Consider the following 14,569-nt stretch of genomic DNA (forward strand, 5'->3'; position numbering starts at 1 on the left):
ACGTATATGATTTTATCTCTATAAAAATTATTGTAGAGTTGTGTAGTTGCCCAAAGACATTTTGAAATGAACTCCCCTATTTTACGAGTGGACTATTCTGTTGACCTCTGAACTTTCAACAATTTGAAAACTTTCTTCGCTACCGGTGTACGTAAGCCTGAATTTGTCTGTAAAAACGCATTTAATCGCTGGACGATCGTTTTGTTCTGTGACCGGTGAGATACAGCTATGAGCGGAGAAGGGCAGGGGGAAGAGAAGGGCTTGTACGGCGGAGCGATGTGCGCGTTTCTGCCGCCGGACGCGAAAGATGTTAGGTGCGTATCGTTGAAGGGGGAGGGGAGTTTTTGAATCCGTTCCATACTAGTATGTGGGCTTGTGGAAAAGGAAAGCCAGTAATCATCTATAGAGACACCGTAACAACAGCTAAGATCATGTGTAGCACTAGCCCCGGAGAACTTTTTATGTCAATAATTGTCTGAAATTATGCATCAGCCTCTGAGGAATCTTATTTGACTCTAAAGACAACTGTATGTGAGTCTGCTGAAGGATACTAGCACTAGTAGTGGAGACATCTCTGAAACGTCTTTAGGGAATTTATCCAATTGATTTGTTTTACATCATGTAATGTTCTACCTGGATGCCCCCTTCCGCATGTAAATGATCATGGTTTTAACATGATACTGATTTGCACTGTTAGCTTACTACGGGACATCCCAGACAACCAGGAGGTTTTCAGCCACGCCTGCACAGACCAGAGCTTCATCATCGAGATTGTAGAGTTCCAGCAAGTCCCAGATCAACAGGCTGCAAAGTAAGGATACAGTTCTGGTTACACAGTGTTATCCTGAATATAAAAACTATTGAGAAAAGTTCTTAACTTAAAAGAGTTGATATCCAAAATATGACATTTACAATGATTTTGAACATCTGAGCTATGAAATATTTTCCACCTTAATAAATTTCTCATGGTCATAAGCATTTTTTTCAAATGTTAATTCTTAAAACCATTATAACAGCTAATAGTTGACAAACTAAACAGGACGTCAATTCATCTTCTGTACTAGTAAGTGGACCTGCATTCACAAATTCCCTTTCAGCTCTCTAAGGCAATGTTTGCTAAACAAACTAAAAAGAAAAAAGAAAATTGTACTAAGTAGCTTTATAGACAACTGACATTTAAATAGTTATCCCATCTTTCCCTGTAGGTACCATTTTGAAGACATTGCTTCCAGTAATGAGGCTGTTGGACCAGACCACTGCCAGGTAGAGTGTGTAGAACAGATCCCTCTGGACCAGACAGGCATGCATCAGTGAGTGTTTGTTTGTTTGTTTGTTTGTTTGTTTGTTTGTATTGCTGTTAAGTTTTGTATCACACATAACTGATAAACAGTCTGTCAGTAATGTGTAACCCACCAGTTTTGCAAGTGTGGTTAGTACAAGATATAAGATTTGACTGATAGGATTGACCCCTACTGTTACATATAAGTATGCTATGTTCTTCTGTGTGCTGAAGATGTACTCAAAACATTCACTTATCAGAGAAAACACAGTGCCTTTCAATGTGTGATTATTTTGTGCTTATTGAATGACAATGTTATTTCTCTGCCCAGATGCAGCACGGCCTGGCTGCTATCAGGAAAACAACAGGTGGCAAAGTTCAATGAAGGAGTGAGTCAACTGCGTTTACTATACTTGGTGATAGTTCAATGTTGGTTTCTTTTCCAGTGACAAGTGAGCTTTACTATGCTTTTGTATAGAGCGAAATTGGCCATCTTGTTAGCTCAGCAACAACAAAATCCAAGCAGAAGTCCATTAATGCACTATAGTTTTTTCAGCACCAAGGAAAGGGATAGCTTGATCAGACAGAGTTAATTAGCACCAAGGACAGGGAAAGCAACTTGTATGTCAAAGTGACCCAAAAATTGCAGTACTTTTAGTAAACATTTACTTTAGTACCTTGGATACAACAAGAGGAAGTTTACATTGTAAATATTTAACAGCAATGTGTTGGAAAAAATCTTTAAACATTGATTTGATTTTTTTCACTAACATTTCTCAGGTGGAAGCCAGGAACTGTGTGAATATCTATCTTGCCCTGTTCAGACTACCCCAGCATGGCACTGACATACTGGTCACCTTTAATGACCCTACACAAATTAGGTGAGTTGAGGGACATGATACAATGACTAAACATCACTGTTAGATGAATGGGAAGACTGTAACAACTTGGGCGACAACGAATTTCTTCATCTCTTGTCATCAAAATAGGAGTATTTTGGTGTTAATTCAGAACCTGAATAGCTATATATAGTATATGTAAAGTTTTTTGTTTGGCAAATCAGAAAAAAAGAAGCAAATGTATTTTAGACATAAGTGAAGGTTCCTCAAGCAAATTCATATCCAGTTGCTTGAGTAACTGTTTTTATGTGTATTTACACACACACTCACTTACTCACTCACTCACTCAATCAATCAATCAATCAATCAATCAATCAATCAATCAATCAATCAATCGATCAATCAGTCAATCAATCAACCAATCAATCAATCCTCTTCTGAACCTAAAAATCAAAATACAAATGTATATAGTAGTATAGCCATTGCTGAGGAATGGATCCTCTCTAACAGTCTAAGTAGACACAACATGTATATTATAACCCTAATAATGTTTGCTGTTGTTTGTCCAGCCCATTGAGCAGTAGTGCCCAGCAGCAGTCTGGAGTGGACAGTGACTGGACTCTGGACCAGTTCAAGGCAGTTCTACAGACACTCAGGATAGTCGATGAAGGCCTGTTTGCTTAAATAGACAATCTGGTGTGGCCTTCACTTCACTCAGTCCAGTAGCACGCCAGCCTTATGGGCAGTCAGACAGTTCACTAGATTTATCCATCTTTGGCAGTCCTCAGCCATTTTGGCCTTCTGACCACTCTATGATATCGTGTGGCCTAGTCTTCTAAATAAGTCATGTATAGATACGGGACAGATATCATTAGATAGCTTTAAACAATGTTTAGAGTTAGATGTTCAAGGTTTAGGTGTAACAAGTCGTTTGGTGTAATGTAGCCAGCTGCCGCCGCACTGTGTGCCTGCGAAGCTGGTGTGTTACGCCGAAGGGCAGTTATACCGGCTATATATATATAGATACAGACAGCCCTATGTTCTGACACTCGTATATTCCAACATCTGTACGTTCTGACATAGGGTTGGGATTAGTGTGTTACACAATGCCTGATACAGTCATTGCATTGACTGATTCGGCCTCTGCCTCGAAAATTCATACTCTTCTACTTAGTAAGTAGAGAGAACCATGATACCGTGCATGCAGAAATTAACAGGATTAAGATGGTCAGAATTCTCCTGACATATAGGTGTTGGCCATGAAGCTTCTAGGGGCCTGACTATATCTTAGGCTTTGTAAGCCTTCCCAATTCATCAGTGATGTTGTTCTATGCAATAGTTTTAAGTTATAAGTATACATAGTACATGGTATCATAAAGAATCCTGTCAAAGTGTGAAGTGTTTATATTATATGTTTGTCTGCAAGTTGCCAATGAAGTTTTAGGAGTTAAAACCACAATGTAATATATTTTTTTGGAAGCAGTTTGGTTTTTAAAGGATAAGTTATATCTTAACCTGGAAAGAATAATTACAGACTGATGAGTTTTGTGCCAATTTGTGGTCTCCCTTGATAATTCTTTATTTATATATTATTTGTTGTCATCATTATTGAGAATAAATATAATCCATGAATGGTAACGTTTATGTGATAAATTACAAATGTGACAAATATGGATCAAAACAGCCAATTTTAAGATTTCAGCACAACTTACTGTACAAAGCACTTCTTGTACATATATATGTGGTGACTAGAATATAGGCGGCCATGATATCTGGCCTTTGACAGCTTTGACCTTAAGTTACTCAACTGTTCACCCTGTCATATACCCAGACCACAAAATGATGTAAAAATGTCACCCTGCAACGTGTAGACTGGTTTGATAAATGGAGTAACTTTCTTGGTTCATACCCAAATAGGACTTGTTAATGTAATCTAGATTACGTGGCTGCTGGTAGCTTTTTTAGATTTTGCAATCTGGATTTCTGATTTTTGTATGTCGTGATCTGGACATATGTTGTGGTCATGACCTTTGAGTGATGTATAGCTCTTGCATCATTGCTAAAACTGTTACCATCATCATGAAGGAAATTGGAATTGCTTCATCTTTACTACTGTAGTAAAGAAACGTTTAACAATCGCCAATTGTACTATTCCGTAGGTCGTTTCCTTGTCGTCGAAAACGCCCAAAGTACCTTTGTGAAAGCCAAAGGTGATGACAGCTTAATGATAGCTTGTCTGTAGCCTGCGGCTGATAGTTCACGGTGATTGGCTTACAGACACTGTTTTGGCTTAGAACCAGCAACATCATGACCAAACTGTCAGACAAAGCCAACAAACACAGGCAATGCACAAAACAAATGTACATGTATGTGTCTCGCACATTTGTTCTATGCTGCATGCTTATATTTTGCGATTTTGATCAACAGTTGTCAGATTGATGTTTTTTGTGCATCAGAGAAGACGATCTTGAATAGTCAATGTAGATCTCGTCAAACTTATTTTTGCTGTCGATCGTTTCCTCTAGCCTTGACAAAGGCCTCCAATCGACGTTTTAGGGAACCAGGTTTTTCCCTGGTTCTAAACGAAGTCAGTTTTTTTTGTGATTTGTTGACAGCCAGAAACCAAGCAGGCCGGCCATGCTGTTTTAAGAAAATAGCGGTAAAGCAGTAAAAACAGAAAATGTACCAACGCCACACAAAGCCTGCATTGGAGGCTACTTTCCCTTGTCGCCCAAGCGTTACTGATATTCATCCTGAATTGTCTTTTGTCTGAGATCGGGCTGTCCTGGAGTCACTTTTCAGGCTTCATTACTCAGGTCATAGGTGGCCATGCGCGATGTTTTCGTCTTTGTAAAAAGGAAACGATGTAAAAGATAATTGTAATCACCGTGCAGATTTTGGGGTGTAAGATTGCAATTTTGTCTCACTTCTTACTTTGCTCCGAAGTTCTGACGGTTCGTCAGCTGCAGAGTGAATACCAGAGATTCCAGGCCACCAGAAAATGTTATATATTATGTTTCATACAAATATTTGTTTGGAAATTAAAGATCTTTATGTTAAGTTAACATCATAATTAACAAGATAAATCGGCTATATCAAGTCTTGTCACCCTCTTAAAACAGCAGCATAATCGGCAGAACTTTAAACGTAAATGTACAACCAATCTAAAATATTACCGCTAACATGAGGTAGAACTTTGCAACATCCATGAGCTGAACATTTTATGAAGCTCATGTTTTTTCCGAAGATCGTTTCCTCGAAAACAAGGTGGGACGCTGGTTCATTGTTATTTCGTAGGTCGTGTTCTTAATAAAAGGGTGGGACAATCGCTCTTTGTGATATTTTTCCGTACGTCATAAATTGCCTTGGGCTGATGGTTCACAGTGGTTTGTCACTGACATTGTTCTGGCTTTAAGCCAGCAAATCAGCGACGAATTAACATCATTGCCGAGTGTATATCATCGTCATTATGAGCTGGAAACTTTCAAGATATCACAGAACTCATTTGCATATCGGAGAAAGACAATGGGACGATTCAATGTCTTCTGTCTGTCTTCACAAATGAAGAGACAAGCCCCGCCTACCCATAATCATTCACAATGACACTATCTACAGGGACTTCTCTGATAGGCTGATATTTCTGTCTGTATGACGCAGTCTGCCTGTTTCTTTGAAAACACGCCCCTTTTGAAAACTGTTCAAGTCTTCCGAAGATAAAAAAATCATAGCCCGTCGCCCGAGCTCTCATTCTGGACTGGGCGCTCCTGACTTGTCATGCGGGGAAAGTGTCGGTATCACTCCGACAATACCACTGGGCGCGCACAGTACATCCAGCGGGACAAGTTCAACATGAAGTAGGTCTTACTCTATATATATCACTAGTCTACTCTGTATCGACATGTTCTAAACATGTTTGTGATTTCACCATTTATAGTAAACAGAAATGGTGATTTCCACTGTCGTCAGGGAGCAGCCGAAGTTTGTTGTACCTGCCACTGTTTCTGTACCATTGACGCCTCAGTTGTGCCTACTTGTTGGCAAAGACTGTTCGGTTGTGTTTTGTCATAGATGAGTGTTTAAAACGCCAAGGTATAAAACGTTTAATCGTTTTCCATCACGACTGCAGTAATGAAGAAAAGTTGAACAATCGCTATTTGTGAATTGACTTTTTCTGCAGGTCGTTTCCTCGATGTTTTTAGTACCAAAAAATTGCAGGTTAACACAAAAACATGTGGCTCGCACATTATGTTCCTGTAGTGCACATTTTTATCATGAAATTTTGATCAAAGGTTGTAAGAGATGTTTCTGTGGATCAGAAAAGACAAGCTCACCTACTCATCTTAAATTTAGTCAAGCTTTGTTTGCAATCGACCATTTCCTCTAGCCTTGACAGAGGCCCCCGGTCGACGTTTAAGGGATTCCAAGACAACTCGGCCCCTGGCCTTTCAGGACAACTCGGCACCAAGCCCAGGACAAGTCGGACCCATAATTTCTCAGAAAATAATATGAATTTTGGGTCAAAAAATTGTAACTTGATCTAGAAGCCTCCTGACTCTGATTTTAACTTTTAAGAAAACTTTTCAGAAAACAGCGATAAAGCAGTAAAAACAGAAAATGTACCAACGCCACACAAAGCCTGCACTGGAGGCTACTTTCCCTTGTCGCCCAAGCGTTACTGATATTCATCCTGAATTGTCTTTTGTCTGAGATCGGGCTGTCCTGGAGTCACCTTTCAGGCTTCATTACTCAGGTCATAGGTGGTCATGCGCGATGTTTTCGTCTTTGTAAAAAGGAAACGATGTAAAAGATAATTGTAATCACAGTGCAGAATTTGGGGTGGAAGATTGCAATTTTGTCAACTGTCTGTCTTCACAAATGAAGAGACTTAAGCCCCACCTTCGCTTTATCATTCACAATGACACTATTTACATGGACTTCCCTGATAGGCTGATATTTATGTCTGCATGACTCACACTCCCTGTTTCACTGAAAACACGCCCCTTTTAAAAGTTGTCCGAGTCTTCTGAAGACCGTAGCCCGTCGCCCAAGCTCTCATTCTGAACGGGGCGCTCCTGAATTGTCAGGCGGGGAAAGTGTCGGTATCACTCCGTCAATACCACTGGGCGCGCACAGTACATCCAGCGGGACAAGTTCAACATGAAGTAGGTCTTACTCTATCACCAGTCTGTATCGAAATGTTCTAAACATGTTCGTGATTTCACCATCACTAAACAGAAATGGTTATTTCTCCTCTCGTCACGGAGCATGCTTTTCGTTGTACCTGTCACTGTTTCTGAACCCTTGACGTGCGGACGATGTTTTTTTTTTTTTATTTATCATAGATGAGTGTTCAAAACACCAACTATCCCATTTAAGGGAGTCCGTACCCCACTCACCAAACTTCCATAGCGTAGCCGGGCACCGTCGACGCATGCATGTGATAGTCCTGATTGCGCATAACAATTATTAAGGGCATGACCTGAGCAAAGAAACAGCTAGGATCTTGTTACCTTCGCCAAGAAGGTTATGTTTTCAGGGGCGTTCGTGTATGTGTGTGTGTGTGTGTGTGTCTGTCTGTCTGTCTGTCTGTAAACACGATAACTTGAGAAGGCCTTGATGGATTGTCTTGATACTTGGTAGGTGGGTAGGTCTTGATGAGACCTCAAAATGATTAGATTTTGGACCCCCTAGCGGCTTGTTATGGTACTGCAGCTGAACTTCCGGTTTTGATATCTCATGATCTAGACATGCTAGAGTGACGAAATTTGGATGGTAGGTACCTCTTGTGCTGGGGAAGAAGTGACGTGAGTTTGGGCCCCCTAGCGGCTTGCTCTAGAACTGCAGGGATATATTCTTGAAAATATTCAAAAGGGGATAACTCAAGAACCAATTGACGGATCGTCATGATTTTTGGTATGTAGGTAGCTTACGCGATGTTTAATATAATTATGTGACAATTATGCAAATATGGATGTAATTTGCATAATTTATGGGGAAATTCTATAAATCAGCTGCATTCCATGATAGGACAATTGAAGCTTGTGACATTGGTAATTGACATTGAGAGAAACACAGGAAGATATTAATTATGTTAATAATGACTTAATTTGCATAATTAATGAGAAAATTTTATAATTATGTAATGATAACTGCCTGGAATTTCATACTTGTGGTATTTGAAAGTTTAGTTGACGTGAACATCATTAAACATAATTTATTCAAATCAGGACCTCATTTGCATAATTTATTAGGAAATGCTAGAATGCATTGTTTGTTAATATAAGACTGTCTTTTGGTTGAGATTATGATAAAATGATATAATTCATGAAAATTAGGTTCCTATTTCTTGAATCAGGGGGGAATAATCTAATCTATAATTTGTCAGTCATAAAGTTTAACATCATTTGGCGAAGGTATGAGATCGGGGAACTCTAGTTTGAACTGTTTTAACCATGGCATTATCAACGAAATAAATTTAGGTCGCTCATAGTAGAATTTTTCCGAACGTCGTTTCCTCAATAAATTGTCTTATGCTGATGGTTCACATTGGTTTTTCACTGACATTGTGTTGGATTTGAGCCAGCAGATCGACGGCAAATTAAAGTCATTTCCAGGCTACCAAACAAAGCCCACCACAATCACCACAGTGTACAATGTACAATTTGACACCCTCTTACTAGTCTTAGAATGAATTTTGCTGCAACCTTTATGACTTCGTTTACATATTTGTGCTATGTTAGCACTCTTATTTGATTATCTTTTACTGTGACCTTGATTGTGCAATATTGTGTGACGTCCTATATTGTATAGTATTTCTTTCTAATTGTTTTCTTTCTTTCATTTTGTTACTTGTTTTGAAATATATTTCTTCATTATCAGGTTCCTACTTCGTGTATTTGTGCTCCTTCTGATATCTACGCTTGTCCAGGAGTCAGAAGCATGGTTGTTGCGGCAGCGGCGGTTTCGTCGTCGAATTCCTTCGGGTACGGGCTATGATATGATATAACTGTTTCTCGACTAGGTAATGCTAAACTTTTGAGTGACATATTGAATCTAGTGGAAGAAATTGTGTTTTATCTTACGTCCTGTGACACGTTCAATATTAGGGACCATGAAAGAAAACAGTTGTAATGGTTACATGGCTTTTAGTTGAAGATAAATAAACTAAGATTGAATTCCTTTATATCCGGATTGAGACTGGAACTCAAGTCTTTCGTACGTTGTTTTCTACTTGCAACAGCCTGTTATTCGGCACCAGTCCCAGCCTACACCACCAGGAGCGGCTGTTCCTACCCCTACACAAACGGGGAAACTTGCTACTACTCCTGCCGTACTGGATACAGGCAGGTCAACGGCAATAGTGCAAGGACCTGCTGGTCTGGGGTCTGGTCTGGGACCAACCTGATCTGCAGAAAAGTCCAACCACCAACACGTTCATTTTTGCTGTGCTATATATTACATAGCTATCAAATTCTGTATGCCAATGCGGCACATGTGTGTTATATATGCAATGTGCACCTAATACTGACACGAAAATAATGCCATACAGAGTGGCCAGTGGGCACGTATGGATTGCCCCAGACCAACACCGGCTGCCCTGAAGCCGCAGGCGTGACCTGGCGCCTGGGTTGGCGTTATCACGATACGGAGGATGACGACTCCAACAACCATTGGTCGTCCGGACTGCATTTCCCCAGCGGTTACTGGAGAAACAACATGTACCAAAAGTTTTGCATGAAGGTAAGTAAATCTCTTATGGCATTCTGTAAATATTACATTGATCGTGGTCTAAAAGCGAAAGCTGATTTGACTTTTTAACATTTGGCTTTCCTGTTTATTGACAGGGAAATTGTAATTCTGCCTTCATTCACTGTCTAATGAAGTTCCACTGAATAATGTCGAGAACAACAAAATAGTATTTCTTTCCCCGATCCAGACGTCTTATTGGGAAGGGTCGGGCACTTGGCCAGCTGGGAACTACTGCATCTTCAAGAAGGGTGGATGCCCGAGTGGTATGTACAATTGGTGTGTCTTGTGTCAGAATGAATAGTGATAAAATGGTGTATGTATCTAAGGAGGTTTAAACTTCCGGCAAGACTCTGAATTTGTGTAACTAGCAAATGTTCTTGCGACAGTCAACGAGTGGATTTGATCATGTAACGTTTTATTAAGAATTCTAAAATATGGTTTGTGAATCAATGCAAAGTAGTTTTCTAAACCTTGTATCTATACTAAACCATAGGTTACACAACCATGTATCTAAATCCTTACAAAGCATGCCCGCTACGTACATACAAATGTCAAACTCTCCTGTTGAGAAGTAATGTGTATAGTCTTACAGGATACTGATCTTGTGTCTCCAGGTTTCCAAAGTGGAGAAGTGTTCTGGGACGATGAAGACTCCCGCAATGCGAACAGGGCGGGTGGCGAACGGCCAGACGGGCAATACGATCTCGACACCCTGATCCAGTACTGCTGTCGTAACGACGGGAGTACCTATAACTACATCTCCCTACCGGCTGCCAGGCCCTTCTACCTCTTTCGGTACGGAAGCAGATGTCAAAATGTGAGTATCAATCCAAGGAAATATATTTGGTGTTCCTCTGTCTCCTTGTGCATGTGGCTTCCGACCGAATGTCTTTCTAATTGCTCTCTTTTCATCTCAGTCTTCTTTCTCTTATGATTCTTTGTTCCTGTTCCTTTCTTCACCATTTTGTCTATGAAAGTGCAGTGCAAATAAACAGTGGCAAATGTGAAATAATGGAAAAATAACAACGACATATTGTTTGCAGGTCGACAAGATGAATGTCTGGGATGAGTATTTCCGTTGGGATGATGAGGATGACGATAATACTGACCGAGTGGGAGGAGCGCACCCTTACGACAGCGGCGGAGGCGCCAACCACAAGCTTCACTACTGCTACTATTGGCCATCCCTTTTTTATTATTTTTTTTAATTGTTGTACACAAATAACAACTTAATGCGCCATCATTGCTGCGTTTGCTATTAAGTATATTTAGGGGTATAAGCATTTCCTGGTTAGAGTAGGCTGCAATAAATTGTAGTTTTAGGTGTTCATTGAACTGGAAGATAGGGCAGACTTTTGCACTAGCTGCTAACATGTTTTATGAACTACGAATTGTTGTAAAAGTAAGTGAGAAATTCAGTGAGATTTGGTTCATTACAGAGTTCTAAAGTGTCTCTGCTGGTGTGTGATACTTGAATAGTTTTATATTACCTGAACTAGCAGCATTTCGGAAAAAAGATACTCAGCTTCTAAGTTTAATGTATAGCTCATTCAAGGAAGCCTCCTTGATTGATTATTACATGCAATCATTAAATATTGCAGACAAACTAAATGCATTCAATACTACCATCTGAATTATATATCTGAACCTTTAGTCTGAAAGCTTTTATGCTTTGGCATTTGTAAGTCGTCTGTACAAGTTTAAATTCTTCCTGTTACTCTAGAACGTACTCTCACCCACTGAGGTTATACGCAGCTTAAAATATGTCTATATGATTATTTGACGTTTGTGCATACATAAAAAGCTAATAGTATATACGTTATATGTGTGATTACATCAGCTGACTAAACATTATATTTCAGGCTTAGATTTTCGTCCTTAAAAGGCTTGGTGTTATGCCATTCCAAAAAAGGCCAGGTATTGTAAGGTACAAGAAACGCTAATAAAAATGATCCATTCGGCTCATTTTGTCTCGTGCAATTATGTTTGAGTCGTATTAAAGAAGATAGGTCCAATAGATAACATCACCAATTTTGCTAATTCGCAGTGGTCTCCGTTCTAAAAAGAAGTTCTAAGTGTGTCTCGTCATTGTTTACACACATAAAACTGATATTGAGGTGATATCTTTCAAAATTTCCCTACAAAAAATATGTTGACAAAATCCTTGTTTAAGGGGGAGTTTGCTTATTGTGTGCAGCAAAGTATACTCTCTAGCGGACCAACTCCCCTGGCATGTCACCTGTCTATTTGGCCATTTTCTTTCCAGCCAAAGCCTAGTCGGTAGAGGCCAGTTATGCGTCTCCACTTTCAATCCGTAGTTTGTTGGAGCTGACCCCCCAACACGTCCGTTTTAGCGTCCAGTAGTATGGGAAGATGTGGCGGGCCTGTTTTTAACAGCGTGTCACGAAAACCATAGAAGGCGTCGTCGTCCTTAGTCTCCAAGATGTCCAGCAGACACGTGACCCTGTCTTCCTGCCTGTCAGGAGATATTTTGACAATTTTCATTTGCATATTTACACAACAGATAGATGTAAAGAGGCAGGTATAGCTTACCGCAACACAAAGCACAGTATGTCCTAATTATATAGCTATTGTTGACACACGTTACGTGAAATTTGCTATCACTACACCATTTCTATACAAAAATCTTTTAAGTCTTCTTATTCATTGCTTACAGAGTTCAGAGAAATTGTGATGTTTCACTTATCTCCAATCAGATATGCGGGACCAAATCATTACGCTTTTGTAGCCCTGACTCATAAGAAGGGAAACGTAACGTCAGATTTTGCCTTCCATCATTTAGTTGGAGATTTAATTATAGGGTTTTACACGCAAAAAATAATGGCTCAAGATTGTAGCCGACGTCCAAGCTCATTCCCATCCTATACAAGCCACACACACTTGTATTAGGTACGTTAGCCTTATAAAATTGTAGTTACATGAATGTATCACGACCAGTATACGTAGATACTATACTTTGTACCCCGTACAATTGTTCTACAATAAAGTCATCATCATTTCACCTGTCATGAGAGATGATAGTGTCCTTCTCGTCCCTTATGATGACGTCTCCTCTGCAGAGATAGTCGACCACGGTGTCGATGTTGTAGCTCAAGTTCACTACCAAGTCCAGACGGTGGAGTCTCAAGATCTGCAGTAAGTCGGCGTGCATCTTCTTCAAGTCGTGGAGCAGCCACTACAGTTGTTCTTGTAACAACAAATTTAAGTCAGAGGCACGCCTACGGAGCTCAGACAGTGCTCCGCGCTGGTATAGGTTATCCCCAGAAACTGTTGTCTAGTCGTTGAAGAACCGCTAGACCTCTAGTTCTTGCAATGTTGTTCAAGTTTAGGCACGCCTACGGGGCTAGAGTGGTGCAATGTACCGTTATAGGTTGTCCCACAGAAAGATGTTGTGCATCATCATGTTGTTGCAAAGCTATAAGTCAGAGACACACCTACGTACATGGATGATGTAGTTTGATGCGCTGCTGTTGGTTGTCATGCAGATCGTGAAGGACTGGTACTTCACCCTTGAACTTGGTCCGAGTTACGTAGTAAAGTAGAATGGTCCAGTACCGGCCGGGCAATACACTGTCTGGACCACTTCACATCACAGCGACACCTGGCGACACGATGCGGTGTAACCTCCGGCAAAGCTTACCACAGACCTGCAGGTAATTTTATAACACTTGACAAACTGAGTTTTGCCGCCACCAGGCTGACAACAAGTTCCCTGAATGTTGAAGAGCTCAATTCCGAACCCTCACTAATCCCTCCCCTCGGCGTTCTAGCCCAATTGTTGCATCTCGTTACCAAGGCAACAGGAACAGAATACGCCCTGACCTTGCTCCATCCTTTGTTAAGAGTTGTGTACTCAGAGTATGACAAGGTGGCCTACATATTACATTACCTTTTGAATAAACATTAGGTAATGGTAAGACGTTGAATAGTAGTAATCCAACCCGAAAGTACGCTACGATTATACTGTGTCAAGTAGATATCTGTACGCTAACGAGAGAATGTTATTTATAGAGGATATCGTGCTGTTTCATACATCATAGTAAGAAAAGCGGGTCGGGCTCCATTAGAACAATGCTTTAGGCGATGCAAAATGCTTATTCCATAGCTAGTAGTAACACATGTGTAATGAAGTGCGGCTTCGCTTTGATTCGTGTTTATAGCTAAACACACTGGGTCATTGACTTAACCCGACTATCTTCACTAAGTGTACTGGGGTCAATCATATCCTTGTTATATTGCATCCTGTTCAAATTTAATCCAATTGTGTTATGCTATGAAGATCGCTTCCAATTATGAATGTGTTCAAACTTCAAATCTGTTTTTAAACGATCGCGACCACAGCCAAATACGATCCAACTTTCCTGCAATTTCACCCAAATCGCTAGATGGCGGTCACAGCTGGTCACGGGTTTCACATTCATAAAAATCATATCAAGGTTGGCCCTGGTTCAAACTCAATTTTACAGTTTACTCACCAAGACTAATACCATCTCTGCTCAAAATCTTGAAGCTTAGAAACTGTTAGAAATACGAATTGTGTAGTCTCAGAATCAAGGAATTCATTCTTATCAGGGATTAGAGCCAGCCAAGAAGAGATGAGATACGAAATAAAATTCCATTCCAAAGGGCCAGTTCACGTACTAGTATATGTGTGTATGCAGGTAAAAGCATAACAGACAAT

At 40.2% G+C, this 14,569-nt stretch overlaps 3 protein-coding genes across 3 annotated transcripts; 2 read left to right on the forward strand and 1 right to left on the reverse strand.

Annotated features, from left to right (window-relative positions):
* The first annotated feature begins 102 nt into the window (after positions 1-102).
* Positions 103-3,701, forward strand: LOC109484244 (ran guanine nucleotide release factor-like). The gene is made up of 6 exons (XM_019787516.1): positions 103-314; positions 698-811; positions 1,206-1,310; positions 1,611-1,668; positions 2,060-2,160; positions 2,688-3,701. The coding sequence occupies exons 1-6, from the start codon at positions 229-231 to the stop codon at positions 2,800-2,802; spliced, it is 579 nt and encodes a 192-aa protein (XP_019643075.1). The 5' UTR covers positions 103-228; the 3' UTR covers positions 2,803-3,701.
* A 5,528-nt stretch (positions 3,702-9,229) lies between these two features.
* Positions 9,230-11,207, forward strand: LOC109484111. Its single transcript, XM_019787333.1, has 5 exons — positions 9,230-9,251; positions 9,668-9,858; positions 10,055-10,130; positions 10,482-10,684; positions 10,911-11,207. The coding sequence occupies exons 1-5, from the start codon at positions 9,230-9,232 to the stop codon at positions 11,073-11,075; spliced, it is 657 nt and encodes a 218-aa protein (XP_019642892.1). The 3' UTR covers positions 11,076-11,207.
* Positions 11,208-12,174: 967 nt separating this feature from the next.
* Positions 12,175-13,258, reverse strand: LOC109484112. The gene is made up of 2 exons (XM_019787334.1): positions 12,891-13,258; positions 12,175-12,343 (listed from the first exon to the last, which is right to left on the reverse strand). The coding sequence occupies exons 1-2, from the start codon at positions 13,037-13,039 to the stop codon at positions 12,175-12,177; spliced, it is 318 nt and encodes a 105-aa protein (XP_019642893.1). The 5' UTR covers positions 13,040-13,258.
* Positions 13,259-14,569: the final 1,311 nt, after the last annotated feature.

Source organism: Branchiostoma belcheri, unplaced genomic scaffold, assembly GCF_001625305.1.
Source record: "Branchiostoma belcheri isolate BF01 breed outbred unplaced genomic scaffold, Haploidv18h27 scaffold69, whole genome shotgun sequence".
NCBI lineage: Eukaryota > Metazoa > Chordata > Leptocardii > Amphioxiformes > Branchiostomatidae > Branchiostoma > Branchiostoma belcheri.

Bases quoted from the DNA above. Each gene is read 5' to 3' on its own strand.
- LOC109484244 (XM_019787516.1), top strand. From the start codon at position 229: ATGAGCGGAGAAGGGCAGGGGGAAGAGAAGGGCTTGTACGGCGGAGCG. The intron at 812-1,205 runs GTAAGGATACAG...CTTTCCCTGTAG, and splicing joins CCAGATCAACAGGCTGCAAA to GTACCATTTTGAAGACATTG. The intron at 1,311-1,610 runs GTGAGTGTTTGT...TTCTCTGCCCAG, and splicing joins GACCAGACAGGCATGCATCA to ATGCAGCACGGCCTGGCTGC.
- LOC109484112 (XM_019787334.1), bottom strand. From the start codon at position 13,039: ATGCACGCCGACTTACTGCAGATCTTGAGACTCCACCGTCTGGACTTG. The intron at 12,344-12,890 runs GTGAAATGATGA...ATCTCCTGACAG, and splicing joins ACTATCATCTCTCATGACAG to GCAGGAAGACAGGGTCACGT.
- LOC109484111 (XM_019787333.1), top strand. From the start codon at position 9,230: ATGAAAGAAAACAGTTGTAATG. The intron at 9,252-9,667 runs GTTACATGGCTT...AATGCCATACAG, and splicing joins GAAAGAAAACAGTTGTAATG to AGTGGCCAGTGGGCACGTAT. The intron at 10,685-10,910 runs GTGAGTATCAAT...TATTGTTTGCAG, and splicing joins ACGGAAGCAGATGTCAAAAT to GTCGACAAGATGAATGTCTG.